The sequence below is a fragment of the Prinia subflava genome, chromosome 3 (assembly GCF_021018805.1).
Source record: "Prinia subflava isolate CZ2003 ecotype Zambia chromosome 3, Cam_Psub_1.2, whole genome shotgun sequence".
In the NCBI taxonomy this organism is placed as follows: domain Eukaryota; kingdom Metazoa; phylum Chordata; class Aves; order Passeriformes; family Cisticolidae; genus Prinia; species Prinia subflava.
In genome coordinates, this window is record NC_086249.1 from 43,204,102 (window position 1) to 43,224,983 (window position 20,882).

At 46.2% G+C, this 20,882-nt stretch overlaps 1 protein-coding gene across 1 annotated transcript in view; it reads right to left on the minus strand.

Moving 5' to 3' along the window:
* The window catches only part of FOXO1 (forkhead box O1), a 61,222-nt gene extending 46,580 nt beyond the window's left edge, over nucleotides 1-14,642 (minus strand). The window contains exon 1 of the mRNA XM_063392000.1: nucleotides 13,747-14,642. Coding sequence (XP_063248070.1) covers nucleotides 13,747-14,346 — 600 coding nt within the window. The 5' untranslated portion in view covers nucleotides 14,347-14,642. The remainder of the gene's footprint in view (nucleotides 1-13,746) is intronic.
* Between the last annotated feature and the right edge of the window lie 6,240 nt (nucleotides 14,643-20,882).

The following is a 20,882-nucleotide window of genomic DNA, read 5'->3' on the forward strand; positions in this document are numbered from 1 at the left end:
TGATAACTTGATATTTAAGAGGTTTGGTGCACTTTCACTTCAGCCTGGTTACTAAAGGACAGGCTGCAGCACCAGTTTATTTGCTGGGCACTTGCCCGGCACAGCACGACAGCTAGCAGGCAATGAAAAGTACAGGAAATACCAGCTCTTGTTCCAGGAGTAGACAGGAAACAGGGGTAAAAGATAAGCAATGATACCAGTAACTGTGCAGGTTTTTCTTTTCCTCTCCTTCTACCAACCTCTCTAAATTCCAACAGCTTTCATCCCTCTTGCTTAGGAGAGCTATTCAGGCTTCCACCTCCCCTGGTGCCCCTTCTCTACACCTGTCAATGACGTTCTTGCTCTCATCATCTTTGAAAATGGAAATAGTTCTTCTCAACCATATAGTTTTTGATGTTGACAGCTTTGATTTCACACAGGAAGAACCTCCTGTACACCTGAAAGTTTGCCAGCCTTTTCCCATGGCACCCTTGGCTCTAAGAAAAGGCACTGCCTCCTTTAAGAGGCATCATGCCACCACCACCATTGCTATTCCCTATGTTCTCAAATCCAACGTAGTCACATGCTCCTGTTCATACATCCCATAATACAAGGCTGCTATTTATCAATAAATGCCTTGAGGTGTGGAGCAAAACCCAAGCTAACAAAAATCTGCTGGGATTATCTGCTGGTGTTTCACATCAGCAAAAGCGGTGGCCAGGGAAAACTGAAGGGGAATTAAGGATATGGCAGAGAGCATATAGAGAGTAAAGAGCCAAAGAAAGGAGATGCTGCAGGTACTTGAAGAGCTGGGGATTAAAGATGGAAGAAAGGCAACAGAGGTAGAGGCCAAACTTTTTTCTTTTTCTTTTCCTTTTTTATTTTAAACTTGAATCCAAGGCACTAAAGAATGACTTAAATGTACACGGGCAAACAAATATTTGCTATGTTTTTCTCAAGAAATAACTAACCATTGGAACCCATGGTTCCTGCACGCCTGCAGGATAACTACTGGAAAAATGACTTGCAGTGATTAAAAAAGGATTAAATGGGTTTTATAAGCAACAGTATCTGTTGTTAAACATGCTAAAATAAAATTACAAGAGTTAATAATCTGTGTGCTTCAGGGCATAAACTAATCCTCATCCAAGGGTAGCAGAGATCTGCTTGCATGTCAGCTCGATATCTGGTGCAACAACTCCTCTCCATTGGCAAGCAGTCCTTGCTTTTGATTCCTGGCATTTAAAAATTGTCTTTCTTGCCTGAAAAAGAGAGCCTGCTATTGCTCAAGCCTTCAACTGACCTCACATAATTAAGTGGAGTTTACCAGACATATCATTCCGTTGAGGAATGGGGGTGAAATGCTTGAAAAGAGAAGAAAACAGTTTAATTGCTCCACATTTCAATATTCTGCTCTCAGTTTCTTTAAATACAGTGTCAGGGCATTAATACCAAGCACGTGAGTTAAAACTGTTGAAAAAAGCGTAAAGACATGAACAAAGCACACAATCTATTTGTACTTTTCCATGCAAACGGTTCAAATCATATTATAAGAAAATAAGATCTTTGGGACAGCCAGCAAGGGAAGATTTTCAATATATTAGAACAGAACAATTTACTCTGCCTGGTAGTAATTAAAGCATTATCTAATATTACAGCCTGGTTCTCAAAGATGGAATAGGGTTGAAATACAAACTCCTCAAGATTATGATCCCAGTCCTCACCAAACCCAAACCCATGAACCTTACTAACAGATTGGATAGTCTCCCAAAAAATTGCTTCTGGACAAAATACAACACAGTACGTGACACATCCAGTGTGGTTATGAACTTTTAGTTTCAAGCACCAGTTTGCATGTTCTCACAGGTAGAATGGCTGCATGCTGGGGACATTCCTGCCCTGGCTCAGGACAGCTTCTAGACAAATCTTGAACATGAGCCACACAGAACTCACTCTACAAGTGACCTTTTCTTCCAAACTCCCAGGCTAAACCCCCCAGTTCTATTGCTCTACAATTTTTTTATTATTATATTTTATTTTTAGGGAGGTGCAAATTCTAGCTGGCCCAGTTTGGCAATCCGAATGCTCAACATTTGAACAGTGTTTTCAGAAAAGGACTTTGAAATGGTTCACATTAAGTCACCAGCAATTCAGATCATGTGCAGAGTGCTTCTGCAAAGTTTGGCAATGACCACCCAACAGATCAGTATCAATGCTGGAGCCCCATGTTAAACTTACAGCCAAAGCAAGAAATATAAAATGCCTGGTAGGAAAAAAAACCCAAAACACAAACAAAAAAGAATCCAAACAAATAACAATAAAAAAGAAATAAAACAAAAAAACCCTCTGAAACTTAAATCAGTTTTACAGAGAATACAAACATACTGTTTCGAATCACTGTATGTATATATTCCTTTTCCTCCCCTACTGCTGAAACAGCAAAGCATGCATGGCAGATGGCATGATTCATCTGAAAATTACTTTAGCAGCACTCTATTAGCCTCTAAAGAGTAAACTAGGATAAAAATATTCTGAATGTTAACTAAAAGTAGGCAGTTGTCATGAGGAGTCGTCAGGTCAGTCTACTTGCTTAGTTTGCAGAATTTTCGTTTCAATCAGCAAGATTCACTACACATGAAGATAACATCACTTACTTTTTCTACCTACCAGGAATTATTGCAGAAGGGACGCAATTGGGGCACAAAAAGATTTATTTTCCCACACCTAAGTAAAAATGTACTAGCCACAGTCAGGCCAAGAGCAACAGGCCATCACATTAACAATGGCCTCAGACATTTCAGGTGAGACGGGAGAGATTCAGTTTCTAGAGAGTGCACATCTTACCTAGGAGAACAACTTTCCACATGCCCAGTAGCAGAATGCAAATCTGCTCAGTGGAAAACACGGAAGAAGGGACCTCAGGAAGTCTGTCCTTGCCCCAAGGCATCAGTAATTACACCCATCAGCACACATGGCACACAGAGTAAACTTGCCAGGGAAGTGACAAAACAAATGCCTGCATCACATTCAGTGGTAGGGCAGCCTTACCAGGCAGCCTGACTCAAAAATGCAGTAAAAGCACCGTGCCATGAGTCCCTCTGATTCATGCAAAAGACAGGAGTCAGCAGTGCTGCATGTCTTCTTCCAGAGAAATTAAAAAGTATAGGAATCAAGGAACTGGGCTGCCAGATGCAAGGAATGCTGAGCACTCACTCAGTGACCTATCGGACTAGCACAGGATGCCTCCAACTGAAACACCATCACTCATCTGAAAGCAAGAAACAAAACACATTCTTAGGTGGTTCAGATTATGCTGACAGTAAAAAACGCACTACAGTGCAGGCCACTGCCCCAGGACTGTGTAGTCAATTGCCTGGGCTCTGGGCCCCAAGCTAAAAAGCTTCTTCCCAAATAAATAGTCCCCATGAACTGATTTATTTTTCTGCTCCATCAACAGATCGAGCAGTCGACAGAAGCTGAGTATTTGGTGTGCTTTAATATGCAGGTTAACCAGGTGAAGCCAGTAATGCAGTTGCCCTCATCTTTGGGGAGAAGGTGGTGAAACTGTGCTTAATGTCATCTCTTCAAAAAGGCGTTTTCTACATATGTATACGCTACCACGTCAGCCTCGTTGCATAACCGGGTTGTGCAATCATTGCAAATTCATTTTCATCTTCTGTTCCAGAGCTCCAGAAGTGGGAAGGAGGGATTGTTGTCAAGGGAAAAAGTGGATTTTTGCAGGAGTGGTCTCCTTGACCACAGGAGGATAGTCTGAAGAGAGGTTGAAGGCAGTGGGGAGGGCACCAGGACTCCATCCCTAATGCCTCTACTGCTCACCCAGAGCAGAGATTTGGAATAGAGTTTTAGTTGGAAACCTCAAGGCAAAGAATGACTTCATAGCATCAGGGGATGACTAGTGTTGGCTTGGGCTGCAAGCAGAGAAGATTATGGTTTCTCCTTTTAATGCTTATGACTATGTCATTGCCACAGAACTGTAAAGAAGAAATAGGCAAGATTGCAGTATCAGGTTTTCATAGACTGTACAAACTGGATTATTCAAGAGTGACTCAAGTTCCTAACAAGCATGGAGAAGTCTGCATTACGATAGCATCTCTTGATTTTTCCCAAAATCAATTGCAACAGGTTGCGCTTTACAACACTGCTTTAAACTCCCACCCTCATTTGTATTTCAAGGCAGCATTTAGTGGATTCACTACACGTGTGCATAAGAAGGACACAAAACACAAACAGTACCAGGGACCAGACCTTAGATCAGCACTAAAACTCCACCAGCCAGAACATACTCTCACACAATGTCAGAAGAGATGCTCTTGCCACAAAGGTAAACCCTCAGCCATAAAAAAACCTGACAAACTATGGTGTTGAAAACCTGACACCATAGTTTTACTCAGAGGCTGCACATATTCATCAAGGTAAAAAGAGAAAAAGGCAAAACTAATCCCCCAATTTAAGCCAAAAGAAAAAGCTCCTCATTCAACCCTCTCCATCCATCTCTGAGGCTTCCAAGCATTTAAAACACTGAACTGCCTTCCAGCTCTGCCTTAATATCATCCCAATGATGGCAGGGCCAAGATACCATAAAAGATAGGAAAAATTAAAGCTGCTCTAAGTTAAGCATGCAGCCACACCCTGGGTTTTCACATTAAAATAAAAAAGTGGGGTTTTTTTACATCTTCCTCCACTATAGATTTCTAGGTATTAATCTAAATATATCTAGCTAGATTGAAGTGTGTAGAGAATTTTTATTTATTTTAAATTTATGTAATACAATTTGATTAGATCACACATAAGGCTGCACCCTCATCCTGAATTTCAAATAGCTTCTGGTTTGAGCTGCAGACCCATCAGCTCATATCAAAGAAGCAGGGGTGAAGCAGGACAAGCATAGCAGCAGCTGCAAATATCTAAGCCTGACCTGACTCTGGCAACTTAACCTGTCTTAACCCCACATAATTTTAAGAAGTTAGTAGTAGTAATAATCAATCTAAAAAAATTATTTGTAGTAATGATGAATCTAATCAATAAACATTCTTTTCCTTGAAACAACATTTCATAGAATCATAAAATGGTTTGGGTTGGAAGGGAACCTTAAGAATAATCATGTTTCAACCCCACCACTACAGGCAGGGACAATTTCCATTGGACGAGGTTGCTCAAAGTCCCTGGCCTTGAACACTTCCAGGGATGGGGCATCCACAACTTCTCCTGGCAAACTGTGCCAGTGCCTCACCACCCTCACAATAAAAAATTTCTCCCCAATATCTGATCTAAGTGTACTCTCTCTCAGTTTAAATCTTCCAAGTTAGCACAAGCATTGCTTTCCTCACCTGAGCCTCCAGAGACACTGAAAGACCTCACTGAGGAGCAAAGGCAGCAGCATGGTATCCTCTGCAGAGGCCAAAGGATGTACCTTAACTGATCTTAGTGCGAAATCTATTCAGTGAATCACTACAAACTTCTCTGGTAACTGCAAAGAGGAAATATGATCACTTTCCCTGACCTCTTCTCCACACCTGAGCAGTAAGCAGCAGAGCAGCCACAACTGGGCCAGGCAGACGGAAGCATTTTGGCGGGACTCGGCTGGCGAGCTCTGCTCCTGCGCCAGGCAGCGGCCAGGTCACGGCTCGAGCACTCCCTGCAACCTGCAGAGCAGCGCTGGGGCAGAAGGCAGGCTCCAGGCTTCCCCACGCTGCCCTGTGCTCACCTCTCCCCACGCCTTCCAACGCCGGTACCCGCGAGGACGGCAGCCAGGGGCACTGGGAGCAGCCCTCAGCCCCACAGGGCTCGGATGCTGGAGCCTCCCAGGGCAGTCCTGCAGGGGAACAGTGCCAAAGGCAAGGAAAGAAGAGAGGGTCTAACCAGCTCCGAATTACACCTGCTTACTGCACTTTCCCAGGTGTAGACAACAACAGCACATATAACAAGCTTTCTTGCCCCAGAGCACCACCAGCATGCCTTCAGAGAGTCAGGTTTTCTGGGAGAAGGGGTTGGGGGCAAATAATTACATTTAATTTGAAGGTTCAGATTTGAAGAGCATATTTTTGGAAAGATAAATCAACATGTTTAACAGTGAGCAGGAGCACAGAGCACGTAATCCTTTCACATTCTGACAGGGTAGAACTGCGGAGGCCTGCTATGAAGCATGTCTGAATACCAGCATCTTAATTTTTTGAATATCTAATTAGGAGTTTCTATATATTGCAAAGCATTGCTATAAGATATAATTTAGTTGGCAAACACTAAAGATCTCAGTCTCTAAGTATGCTTTTGGCAATCAAAATTCAAATCTGGAGATATATCCAAGATATGTATGGCACCAGTACCTTTTTTTTTTATTCTAACAATTACAATCAAATTAGCAGATTAACTCATATCAGTTTTAAGCAAATGCAAGCTACAAGCAAATGAGTCTACACCACCACCACCACAACAGTATATTTTTGGATTGTTAGTATCCTTACTCCCATTAGTGACTTTACATATATTTAACACATATTAAAGGGCAATAAAAATCTGAGAAGGCTACAGATGCCAGAACTTAGCACCAGCTTAAAACTCACATATGCCAAAAAAACATTTGCAACTGTGCTAATTCCCACTGTGGGAACTGAAAAGCAGATTCATATAACACAATGGGCAACAAATCCATTCCTTTAATTTCAGTCGCCAAAATTTAATTAATTTCCATGCAGGCAAACACCAAGCATTTCTGCTGATCTTGCAGGATGTAAACTCATTTGCACAATAAATGTGGTTTAACAAGGCACCACATTTATAGCAAGTTGCTTCAGTCTTATCTAACTGCACAGTTTGAAAAGTCAGTGATGGGTAAGTGAAACCCCACCCACATCACAGTTTCTGGAGTTAAGCACAAGAAAACTCAAGAAGTTGCTACCTTGCCATTGCAAGTGAGACAGCCAACAGTAAATTGACAGTTTTGAGAGTCCACATTCTGAATTGTGTGTATACCCCTTATTCAGGAGGGAAAAAAAGCATGCACTTTGCACTTTTGAGTTTCTCCTACAAAAATTAATGGCCATATTCCAATGCTCCAGAGCTCCTCTTCCCAAACAAACAAACAAACAAACAAAAACACACAAAAACCAAAACAAAACAAATAAAAAACACCCATGTATCATTCCTGCATGTATACACATTGCTCATTTCATTAAGAAAAGGTTTTAATTTTCTGATTTCTGCATGTGATGAAAATTTATTTTTGGTAGGAACTAAATTAAAGGAGGGGCATTTTGAACATTTTCTAAGAGAGACACCAACATGCAAGAAGCAGAGCCCAGCCCACTTCATCATTTCACATCCTGGTGCACAAGCAGCATGGAGGCCTGGCACTAAGTGGCATCTGAGAAAGAGATACCAAAAAAAATTAGGATGCTAATAAAATGAGAATTCTTACATATTACAGAGCACAGCTAGAAGATATAATTTAGTCAGCAAATATTATGGTTAAGGGCACCTCTGCTTGCTGCAAGCACTTTTCTGGTAATCAGTCCAAATGTAAATCTGAATATGTACTATTTCAGAGACCGTGTCCCCCAAGTCCATCTGTGCCAGGCCCCACAACCTACACCCCGTGAACCTACACAGCAATAGCCTTGACAAAGCTAAAAAGGAGTCCCACATGCACACCAACATGAGCCTACATTGCACACAGCAGTAAAGCACTTGGAGAAATATGGGCTACTTAGAAATGCAATCACAGCCATCCCTGTTATGCTATCTTGAAGCAGCAACAGGACTGAATCCACTTCCAGATGCATTCCCAAAAACTAGATTTCTAAGACCAGAACAAGAGAAAACACGTACCTGTAAATTTAATTAACTCTAGAATAAGTCGTAGTTTCAAACAGAACTGTAACATCATTGATGCTGTGCAGTGATGCAAGATGCCTTTAACAACTCAGTAAGTCGTCTGAGCAAACTGAATGCTGCCCTCCACTCCTCCAGCAATTCCTCATCTCTGTCTGATGCAGCAGCTGTCAGAGTCACAGGAGCTTTGGAGTAACTACATTTTTAAAGCTAGAGCCACATCTGGTCCCATCTACCACAAACCAAACTATTGCTACGCCTTTACCATTCATTACAGAAGTGGTTCAAAACTTAACACATGTGCCTCTTTAAGTATCATTTTAAGCAATCTAGTAAAGACCAGTGTCCCCTATCAAAATCTAGAACAAGATGAGGCTTAATGAAGTTCTCAGAAGACAATAACCAATCCAGTAAAAGCATCTTAGTTCTTTTTATTCCTTCTCCGTTAATTATGGAGACCTACCAAGAAATCTCATGATGCTGCACTGCTCTTGACACATCTGCATATCACAAACAACAGTGCAGGGATGATGCACCTTTCTTTGATGAACACACAATTAATGTTTATTAAGTAGATTTAAAAATAACACTTAAATGTCAACAGCACTTATCTTCACGGATCAATTCAACTCATGCTGAAGCTCTCTATGGAGCAGCAGAGATGCTGTTCTTCAAAATGTGACTCTTTCCAATGCACTTAATTTCTGAAGCACAACCTATCATCACCAAGAGCAGTGTTTCCCCAATATTTAAAACCCATTTCAGCAATCAGACTGACAAACAAAATGCTACAAAATTCATTAAAATATTAGTATGCACTACCATATGCTTAACTGTAACTATCTGCAGCCAGAATCAGTGAATTTGAAGTTCCTTTCTCACAGGAGCTGACAATGAAGTAAATATATCCATCTTTTACATATTTCTGAAAGAGGAAAAGAATAAACTACATTTCAAGTTATTGTGACTATGTCTTAGATTATTATTCATTACTCAAGGTTTTAAAACAATTTCCATCAGAAATCCTTGTTTCATATACAAACTTCTTCCCAAAACAGAAGGGGCTGAGGGTTGATTTTCTGTAGCCACAACCCCACAATATTTCACAAATCTGTGGCTGCAAAATATATCTGCATTTTTATTCCAGGAGCCAAGCACATATTTTACAAAATGATTCACCAGTTGAGTAAACAGAGACACACGTATTTAGGCAGCATCATGCTTTGGAAACTAGAAAGATATGAGCAGACATCTCAAGACTACACAGTTTCTGGTGCCTTACTGAAAAACCCAAACCACCAAAAGTATTGCCTATTTTATTGTATAAAAAAGAAAGAAGGAAAAAGAGAAAAAGAAAAAAATTTCACATATCTCACCTAAATATCTTTATCTCCTTGCACCACATTGCTTCCCCTTTCCATCACAGGCAGCAAAGGTTCCAGTTCCCCAAACAATCAACTTCACCAACTACTTGTAAAACCATGTGATACAAAAATAATGATAATAAGGAAGCAGCTGAGAGTGCCATAAAAAATATGGTGGCAGAGAGCAGTTACCTCATCTTTGTATTGAAGTTCTTTAAAGTCAGGCACTTCAGGAAAATTTAGTTCATTATGTTAGTGTACAAAGCCACTCACACATTTCATTTTGGTGTTTAGTCTTAACCTATAATCATACAAGTAACTGAACAGATACCATAGCAAATAGAAAATGGGCGAAGAAAATTAAGATAAAATTAAAATAATATTCAAAGGCCTGATGGGAAGCTCCAAACCACTGCTGCAGCTCAGCCGTGAGTTATTCAGGCCGTGAGAAGAGCACCTGTAAAGATGAAGCTGAACTTTCACACCTGAAACTAAGCAAAATGCAAGCTGGTGACTCACAGACAACATCGGCTGCTACACGAGGCATTTTGGTGGCAGTCAGCAGGTACGCAAGACACCAAATTGTTTTCTCACCACAGGGTGGGCTGAGGCCAGATGTCGTGGCAGAGCAGACTCAACTGCAGCTGCCAGCTCTTGAGGCCATTTGCCACATGTGAAAAAGTATGACTGTAGTATTGACCTTGACAGAATCCACAGACAGAAAGCCACACCTCTGCATATGCATGTGTGAGCTGTATAAATGTATAACACGATGCTGGGAGGGCCATAAATCACCTGGGGAAGCATCTTAAGGGGCAGAGGTAAATGCCCACAGGTGTCTAAGCAGTACTGAGGGAATATACAGGCTGAGTTAAAGGCAATCTTCAATTGTGATTTTTCCCACCTAAAACAAAACACCTCACAAAAATTATCTTTAAGGTCCCTTCCAATCCAAACTATTCCATGACTCTGTGATTCTATGTACTCATTTCAATTTAAATAAATCATCTAAAGTTCCACAATTTAAACTGTTTACTGATCTAGATTCAAAAGGTTTGAAAAAAATCAGTGAAAATTATTCTTGACTTTTCAGTCTTTCCAGTATTTTTTACTACCTGTGATTTTCAAACCAAATACAAAAGAACCAGAACAACCCAGAATTCATTTTGCATGGAGACCAATTCACTACAAAACAGTGCTGACCACAGAGAGCTCCTATGATAAGGCCACTCAAAGCACCTGTCCCATGCCTGTTTTGTCCTCAGGCTTTCAGGCTTACAACCGTTCACCCCCACCCGCAGCTAGGTATCTATTCACATTCCTTCAATAATGGCAGTGAATGAATTTGGGTGAACCAGCTTCCTTCGGACTAGAAGTCAAGGAGGTGTATGTGCCCATGAGACCTTAACACTTGCCACTGAGAAAAATCAATAACCCATTCACATCAAACCTCCGTGTTTCCTGTTCAAAAAAGTTACATGGTTTTCATTTGAACCTATTTTCAAAAGCAGACTGAAAGGATGAGACCATTCAAGGAAGTTTAACAGTGACAGCTCCCTTACAATAAATCTCAACACTTGCCATAAAGCAAAGACATCATGAAATATGCTCATCACAGAGATGTTTTATATTTTATATATGCTGATTAGCCAAAAATCTATCATATTTGTGTCAAAAAATAGTTATCTACAGCTGTAGTAGAGGTTTTGCCTCTTCTGTTTTAAGCCTTGTGTCTCCTACTATCACAGGTAAGGCAAAATGTTGCTTTTACTTGACTACTATACTACGAGAAAAGTCTCATTCTTCCATGCGACTTTCACAGCAACTTCTTTGTTATCTCTGCAGCAGATCTTGTTCTTGGTTCGGCTTTCTCTGAGGAACACAGGTCACTATCAGCACTCATTCACAACCAACAATGCAGCAAGTCTGGCAGAGCACATCCCAAGTGCTTCATTCAAGGCAGACACCCCATGGGGGGGTCATGGGAACTTTGCTCCCTTTGAGACACTTTGTCTCAAAGCTTTACTTAAGGAAAAAAAAATATCCCCCGTTTCCCAGCCTGTGTCAGCAGTGCACAGTGTACTCCCAGCCCTAAGTCAGTGCCAGGCTCTGAGGCGAACCCGCGCTCCCTCTGTCAGCAGAAAAGTCACTCACTAATCTGTGCTCATCTCTGGAGCGCTGCTCCTCCTCTGCGGGGCCCTGGGCTGACTCAGGCTCCGCTCCCAGCCCTACGCCTGCACCTACAGCGGGTCCCCAGACCACAGGCAAACCAATGGCTCCCAAACGGGGAAAAAATAAAAGTAATCCTCACTCCAGCGGAGCCGTGGAGAACTGGTGATAAACAAGGCAAACGCTGCACGCCTCAGCCAGGTCAGTTACGGCGTTGACACGCAGTGGCTGCTGGAAACTAAACTTGAAAGTGTGTTTGAGAAACTCTGCACTTCCTCTCCTCAAGTGGTAAAACCTGCAAGCATGCAACTTTCAGAGCAGCCTGGCAGTCATGCAGCCAAAGGGATGGGGGCAACACGTGTCCAGTGCATAACACAGTGACTATTTAATTATGGAAGGAAAGTCCATGTGTATTTCCCCACCAGCAGCGGCAGAGTATGTACTGCACTTTACCAGAGCAGCCAAAAAACATAGCAGCAGTGGCTGTCTTGTCACAGCAGAGGTAGGTGGGCATAGGATGTGCTCAGTCTGTTAGAAGGAGGTGTGCGAGACTCCTTCCTTGCTGAAGCACCACGGGACGAGCAGCAATAAAATAGGAAGTTACACAGCTATCAATGTTTCTTACTTGCTCGCCTGAACTTGGGAGCTATTTGATTTTATTTTGGTTTGTTTGGCTTTTAGTTCTCTTCTACTCATTCTGAAAAGGCACTTAAGGAGACAAAAATACCACCGGAAAAAAAGCGCGGCATTTTCAAGTGACAAGTTACCTTACTTAAAAGCTGTCAGCTATCAATCACTTCACTCCTAATAAAGTTTTTCATGACAGATGTCTTCAGACGATTATCCTTTAAATTTTTTAGTCAAACACATCAACAGAAATTAACAAACTACTTTCAAATGCCCTAGAAGTCTTCAGCTAAACATGAGTTACAGATTAATCTGCAATTCCTTAGCAGGATGTTGCTTACCTCTAAAAAACCAGAAATTTACAAAAAGCTGATGTAACAAACATTCCTAGCAGTGCAATTAAAAATACATAAATGCAGGATTTGAGTTGACACATTAAAAAAAATACAGATAATACAAATACTAGAAAGCAAAGCAAAGAGTTTCAAGAGTTTCACTGCTCCTAACTGGAACTAAGTCCCGAACACATTGGAGTGCGCCGATGCCGTGCTAGGTGGGCGCACCTCATGCATTTATTGCCATCATTTAATCCCTCACAGGGCGGAGGAGGCTCTGCCCGTACGCAGACGGCACAAGCTCGTTCCGACAATGTTCTCACGCAACAGTGTCACAAAACTCGCCGTGCCTCCGCCGCGCACGGGGACACGGGTGGGTGACGCTTCCTCGGAGGCCTCGGAGAGGGAGAATTCCTTGGCAGCAGCGCTAAGCCTCTGTCACCCACCGGGATGCAGAGCTGGAGGGTACCCTGGGCTGGCGCCGCAGCCACCCAGCCCCAAGCGCCGCTTCCCCTCGCTCGCCCCGCAGCTGTCGGGGGCCGCCGGTGCCCGCGGGCCCCCGGGACCCGGCGAGCGGCTCCCGCGGGCGCTGGGGCGGCAGCACATCCCACCGGGCTCCGGGCAGCACCGCCTGCGGCTCCGGCCGGCGGGGGGCTCAGCACAAATCCCGGCCGCCAACAGGTTGCTGCCACCGCTCCGCTCAGACGGCGGGGACTGCGCTGCGGGAGAGAGGGAAGGAGGGAGCTCCGTCCCCCCACCTAACACAAGAAAGACGCTCCCGCAACCCAAGTTTAACAAAGCCGTCGGGTCAAATACTGCGGCTTACTCATTAAACACACGGTATTTCTGCAACCCTTGTTCTGCCTCCGCTCTTTCCCCATCCCTGTTTGCCTCTGTGCCCGTTCCGCCGCCCGACGGCAAAGCCCTGCAGCGCCGGGCGGACGGCGGCACGGACCGCCCTCGTTCCGGGGCCGGGCAGCGCCGGGGCCGCGGCGGAGCTCCCGCGGCACCCGCAGCATTCGGGCGCTGACCCCGGGCCCCGCGGGCGAGCAGGAGGCGGCGGCGCTCCTGCCGGCTCTGCCCGGGGACGGCGCCGTGACACCGCGTGAACTTTTGCTTTCGGCGGGGCAGGGCAGGGCTGGAGGACGGGGAGAGCGGGGGGGCGGCCCCGGTCCCTCCAGCGGCGGGAGGGCTAGATCGCTTTTCTCCCTTAGGAGTTCTCCCTTTGGAAAGGTGAAAAAAAGTAAAAATGTGAGGTTAAACTGAACGCGCGGAGCCGGAGCACTGCAGGCTGCGCAGCGGGCATCATGCAGCCGGGGAGGGCGGCGAGCCCGGCCGCCTGCAGCGCCGCGGCTCCTGCCCGAGGCCGGCGGAACCTCCCGGGACCCCCTCCGACGGGGCGTCCCCTACCACCCGCCTCTTACCTTCCAGCCGGCCGAGCTGTTGCTGTCGCCCTTATCCTTGAAGTAGGGGACGCTCTTGACCATCCACTCGTAGATCTGGGAGAGGGTGAGCCGCTTCTCGGGGGAGCTCTCGATGGCCTTGGTGATGAGGTCTGCGTAGGACAGGTTGCCCCACGCGTTGCGCCGCGACGAGCTGCTCTTGCGGGGCTGCCCGGCCACGGGGCCCGGTGACAGACCGGCCACGGGCGGCGGCACCGGCGGCACCGGCGGCGGTCCCGGCGGGTGGAGGCGGCAGCCGGCCTCGGGCGCCGGGAAGTCCCCGCAGCGGCAGGCGGCAGCCTCCGGGGGGGCGGCGGCGGGGGCCAGCGGCGCGAAGTCCTCGCTCTCCTCCAGCAGGCTGAGGTTGCTGATGAAGTCGGCGCTCAGCGCTCCCGAGGCGGCGGCCCCGGCCGCGGCTCCGGCCGCCCCATCGGGCTGCCCGCCGCACGACGGCGCCGGGCTGGAAGTGGCCGAGCTGGGGGGGTTGAACTCCGGCCGCGGCAGAGGCCAGGTACAGGAGCGGGGCCGCGGCAGCGGCTCGAAGTCGGGGTCGATGTCCACCAGCTGCGGTGCTTCGGCCATGGCGAGGCCGGGGCGGGAGCGCGGCGAGAGCGGGGCGGCTTGGGCTCAGCGCCGCCGCCCCATGCAGGCTCGGGGCGCGGATCGGCGCGGTCCCGACGGCGCGACCGCCAGCTCTCCTGGCCCCGCCGCCCTAGACCTCCGGCCTGACCTCCTGGCCCCGCCGCCCTAAACCCTGCCCGGCTCCCGGATCCCTGCCCTCCGCGGCGACTGCAACAGCAGCGACCCGGCCGCCCGGCGCGCACCGACTGGAGCGACCGCCCCGCGCGGGCCCGCCTCCGGCCGCCCTCCTCCTCCTCCTCCTCCTCCTCCCGGCGGGGAGGGCCGGCCCGCGCCGCGCCAATGGCAGGGCCGCGCCGCCGCCCGCCTCCCGCCGCGGGGCTGCTCCGAGAGGCGGGTGCCGGTGCCCCCGCGCTGCTTCTGGGTGGTTTTTGTTTCCCGGCGGCGCAGCGGGGAGAGAAGCGGCGAGCGGGCAGCCGGCGGTGCCCCCCGCGGCCAGGGCTGCCCAAAGGCAGTAAGTGCTCGCACGGCGAGCCGCGGGGGGCTGGCCACGGGAAACCCCTCCGCCAGGGTTTCTACCTCAGTCGCTCTCGGCGGGATCCCGCCGCCGGGGATGAGCGGGGACCTGGGAGCATCCCTCGGCTGCAGCGGGGCTGGGGGAGGACGCGGGAGCGGGAGGCGTCTCCCCGTTCCCACCGGCATCCCGGCGGCGCTGGCTCCGTGCGGAGCGCTGCTGCCGTCCGGCTGCCCGCCCCGCGGGGGCCCTGGCAGCTCTGCACACCGGACCGGGGCTGCGACAGCTGCCCTGACTCGCTCCCCCCTTCCCTCCCTCCTTTCCTGGCCGGCTCCTCGCCAGAAAGTGTCCGCACCTCCCGAAGTGATAAATCTCCCCTTCGGCTGAGCATGTTTTCATACCGTGAACTGGTGTTTTATTCCGTGAGCAGGCACGGAGCACGGGATAATTTCATCCTAAGTCAACTACTGAACATACTTTATAGTTTTCCCGGCAAACCCCAGGGCGACTCAATTCATTAACGTTTGTGTTCTTCCCTTTCAATGAGACAGCATTGGACTGGCAGCACAGGACACATCGCCTCTGCCTCCTCTGTCTATCAACATTCAAAGATATGTGTATATATATATATATATATATATGTTCCACTTAACACTGAAGTGTTAGTCCGTTTAAACTTAAAAGGAAGACATTTGCTTAAACTCAGGAAATAATCCCAAGGATGAGACACGACTCAACACCTTGTTCAAACTGGCAAACCCTACATTTTAGAAAATCTGTTTTGTTTTCAGTAGGAGGAGTGCTTTTAAAAAACATATTTCAGACATGGCTTCGTAAGTCACAAAATTCACAACCAGCCATGGCACTTGACGTTGCCTGTCAAAGAACCACCGGAGCTGGGTAACTGTCAAAGCTGAGCCAGAAAACCTGTTACCCTTCCCTCCTCTCTGCATCAAGGCGGAAAGTGTTAATGTTATTTAAATGCAGTTCATTGTTCCTATAAAAATATTTTCTGAAAATGAGTAACAATAATGAAGGGGAGAGAACACAAGACTGGATTTAGGCCATGGCATGTAATTTAGTGTCAGATCACACATCTATATACTCATGCTGTCTATTATGAAAACACTTTTTAAGATACGCGGTGACACCTAACTATATAGTTTGTGCAAAATGTACATAAGTGCATAGTAACTGATCGCATTTTAAAGCACTGTTTTTGTGATGTTTATTTACCAAATGCCAGAGGTGATTATACCTTATTGGTTGGCTGCTCATCAGATTTCAGAGTTACTTTGCCTTTAAGTCATTTCTATGTTTTGTAAATCCTTTAAGAGATTCAAGCCACAAATTTATACTATTTAGCCCGAAGATTTTGGGAAACACCTTTTTTTCAGGGTGGTTTTTTTTTTTTTTCAGTTTAAGAAAAAAACAGAAAAGAAAAGAAAGCAAAGTAGTCCCAGTTCAACCTAATAACTTTCATGCCACGTTTCAGCTTGGAACAGCTTTATGTGGCAGTGTTACACAACTCGGCTGCAGTAGTTGCCCTGCACTAAGGGAGAGCACCCTGCCTTGGAGAAGCAGAGGTTATATAATAGTGAGAAGCAGCCAGCAAATGGATGTGTTTAAATGGGAGCCAAAACAAAAGAAGTGCTTGAGAATACAGAAACATTTTCTTTCCTTGGTGTCTGAAAAAAAAAAAAAAAAAAGGTCTAAGAGCCAGACTGGCACCCATCCTGCTAAAGGAAGTGGATTTATTACCCAGGCTTTCTTCTAAGGAGGTTTCTTTTTAAATCTTGCAGTCCTTGCTCTTCTATTTTGTCCAAAGTAGAGATGCTATTCTCTGAACTCTGTTGGTATATGCAGATGTTGAAAAAAAACCCTTTCTTTTGTCAGGTGCCAACTGTGAAAACTGGGACGAAAGCTACTGCTGGGGGATTTTAGGAAGCCTGATGCATTTGTAGTTCGGCTGGGGTAATTCTGCAGGATAGAGGTCATATTCCCCTTTCTTGGCCTTACATGACACTGCTGTTGCTCCCCTAATCTTTTTGGCAGGGCTCTGCCACCTTTGTGCCCCACGTCACTGATGTTCTTGCAGCTCAAAAGTTAGCAGCGAATACAGAGAGTGCAGACAGCAGTTTGCAATGAGATGTGAGGGACATGGAGCTGGAGAATATAAGACCAGAACCTTCCAAATGCTGCGTTTGCTCAGCCAGTGGGGACCCATAACTCATAATGCAACAGGCAGAGCTGAGCTGCAGAGATTTTGGCTATTGCATGCCAACATCTGGGACCAGGTCTGCTGAGGGTTGTAGGAGGGATGAAGGCCAATGAGACAATGCTGTGCCCTTTCCTGGGATGAGTAATCCTGGTAGTTTGCTCTGACTTTGCCAGAACCACCCAGGTGAGAGAGTTCTTCTGTAGGGCCCCAGTCCACACATATGTGATCTGACATATTTTCTTTTTAGACTTTCTTCTCTCCATCAAGAATTTGGGGATTGAATCAACAGATTGTAGAGTCCAAGCAACACATGCCATGCACAATAAAAGTGTCTAACCCTGTCTGTACCGTCCTCCTAGGGCACTCCAACACTGCTGACCACCCTTAGGCAATGCCATGTGAACAAACCCATTCAGCTGCTGAGGGGAGCTTCCTGCTCCTAAAACAGCTCAGCACACTGATGGCTCAGTACAAGAAATTTTACTGCATCTACAAATGACAGCATTAGGTTTATCTTATCTTCCACGATGCTGAAATGCTGATGGATGCACCACAATTCATTTTCTACTCCCACCCTCCTCCTCCTACACTCCACCTTTTCATTTCTCTACTCCTACTCCTGCTCCCATTTTCTACTTCTCTACAATACAATATCTCCTATCAACCTTAGCATCAACTTGTATTTTTTTTTCTCGTTTAAGACCTGAAGATTGCTTTTTATCATCACTGAAATAAAGCAGAGCCTTCTATTCATATTCTGGGTTTGAAGCAGCCAAAATAAAGGCTCTGTGCTGTCTTTTTACTACTGTCTGTATATTTCACATTCTGAGCTTTTGATCAAATTCAGCAGGAGATTACATGAAGTTGAAAGCACTCTTACTCTATGTACAGCTCTTTTCTTCTACATATATGTGCATAGTGAGAGAGTACAAATGTTTTTACAGCATAAAAAGCAACAATGAAATACTGAGTTGTGTCTGGTGTCATCAGAGCTGGGAGAAATCCTATGTCCTGAGGAAGTATGAGGAAGTTCAGCACCCCCAGTTTCCTCCCCTGAACCTCAGAGGGGACATGATTAGCAGTGCGTGTTTCTGAGCAGCCTAAGTTGCCGGAAGGCTGGCACAGCACCTCAGTTCCCCTCCCAGCCTAGGGTAGCTGAGGGCTGCCCCCCACAGAAGGTTTTGGACATGTCCTGGCTGAACAAGGTGTTTACACTGCCCTGCCAAGGGACTTCAAAGCATCTGGTGCTCTCCCAACCCATCTGAGGTTCCTTACAGAGCCACTGGAGAAAGGCAGTCCCTCTTGCATGGCATTTCAGAGCAGGAGCTTCACTGCTGCAAATTACTTCCTGGGGCTGCACATCTTTCCCCACCAACCACATAAACCACAGATGGAATTTAAAAATCTGCTGATCCCTCGCCACAACTTGGTGAGCCCACTCCCTTGCACCTGCCCTTTGCCTCCCACCTCAGACAGCAGCATCCACAGGCAGGTCAGGGTCTTTCTGGCCCAGGGAGAGGTGGGTGTCACATTTAGGGTCACTCCATGGTCAGTTGAGAGAAATCTGTTCTTCCCGTGGATGATTCACCACCCCAGATGATGGAGCTGATCGGACACAGAGGTGCCAAGCTCTTACTCCAGGTGGTTCACAGTCACTTTCAGCCAGATGACTTTAGGCCAGCAAATCCCACTCATCCCACTTGATAGTGCATGGAAAATGCACAATCTCTGACCCCTCTGCCATTGCATCAGCAGTGAGAAAAAGGCTGTGCACACAAAGGGTTACCGGCTAACAGGGCGCTGCAGAGAGATGACAAAGCAATGGCAAAATGGCCTGTCCTGCTTTGCAGAGGGAAAAGATGCCCACTGTGAATTCACATGATGTGCAGAGGACCTCTCAGAGGATGCATAGACAGAGACCAACTTTGGTCCAGGTCCTTAAAATAAAAAAAATTCATGTCACCACAGAGTTGTCAGGGCACTTGCTGGTGAGGGGCTTGAAGATATCTTGTCTTAGGTCCATTCATACACACAAGAAAAAATCCTGAGTGCTCCCATAGAAGCAGCAAGGCCCTTCTGGATTTACACCCATATGGCTGGAACTGGGACCACATGCTAACTGCACTGGTTGCCCACCTCACTCGACATATTTCAGAGCTGAAAAACTGACAGACCTTTGCACAAAGTGGTCCATCTCCAGCCTCCAGACAGCCTTCGGGCAGCCCATCCCTTCTTTTCAGAGGAGATGGGGAACTGTGGTTGGTGGTGGCCAAGCTGCCCAAACAGCCAAATGCCTCCCCCTTCATCTCCCCACGGACTGCTGCAGGGAGCTGGGCTGCTGTGACTGGGATTCACACAGCTCTGGCCGCATCCTCCTCACCTTCTTCTCCTCACCCTCCTTCTTCTCCTCCTCCTCTTCCTCTTCTTCACCACCAGCAATTGACAGTGAGTCTTCAAACCAGAGAGCAACAACCTGCAGCCAACTCCTTCCTCCTCCCCCAGTTTCTCTGCAGCAGCTTTGGTGGCAGAGAGTGGCCAGAGTGCTTGCCAGGCACTGCTGCCAGGAGGAAGGATGAAAAGGGCTTGTCAAGCGGGACAAAGGTGGGGTTGTGCTTCCCAGGCTAGGAGACAGAGCTGCTGGTGTTGGGTACCAAAATCTTGGTGCAGACTAAAAGGCCTCTGACGTTGGATGGCCCTGGCTTAAAAGAAGTGCCGAAATAAATATTTAGTTACAGAATTAAAAAAAAATAGTATTAAAAATTTTTTTTTTCCTAAAAATAGATAGCAAAATATTTACAATATGTTTTTGAACAGTTTCCTTTGGTGTTGTTCATACCTCATTTGCTTTCAATATCTGCAAAAATGTAAGCAATGAAGATTTGAGGGCAAGGTTTCACAGAACCATTTCTAAGTGGGAATTTTATAAGGAATCAGAATTTAATTTAAAATTCTCTTGTGCTAGCACTTATGCCAGAAGTAGTTGCATGTTTTTCCAATCAAAGAAAATAAATAATAAGACAACTTTACTGGTTGGTGCTATTAATGCAGCTCAAATTCCTACTAGGCATGATTCTTAATATTTGGGCAAAAGCATGTTCTCTGAATGAGCTCAAATGAGGCATAAGTTACTAGGAACCAGAGTCTGCTGTCACAGTTTGTAAACAGAAGCTCTACAGGAAAAAAATATTTCACACAAGCTCTTCTTTCAACTCACAATCCAGGCTCAAGACCCTCCATTTAAAGATACATCCTCTGGCACCCACATACACACCCCCATAAGTGAAAGACTGAAGTGCAGCATGACCAAGGAATGATCCTTCCCAGGATCGATACAATAAATACCAAAGGTAGTGTCTGCATAGCGGTATCTGCTCCTAATGTGTCATGTGCAATCACTGGCTGTGATGTAAAAACAGAAGGCAAGAGTTTATCAGGTTTCAGATTCAGCTGAATCACCCGGCCCACCCCTATGCAAAGGCCAATGTGCCTGGAAGTAAACACAGTTCAAGTGCTCTGTGTGTTTTCCAGGGTGTTGAGTTTCTGTTTTGTCGTAAATATGATCTATTACAATATTCTCCAATACTCTACTGTCAATGTTTCAACATTTTCAGGTGCATTTCTCATTCCTTGTTTTCCTCTATATCATGCTGAAGGAAAGACTGACTGGCTCCGCATGATAGCTTTTGTATATTAAATAATTTTATTGTGTTTGAGCAACAAACTAAAAACAGGACACTTGACAGTAACGATATAATTCAGCGGTTTCTTTTCAGCCCATAGGAAGGAAAATTCATGGCATGGCAC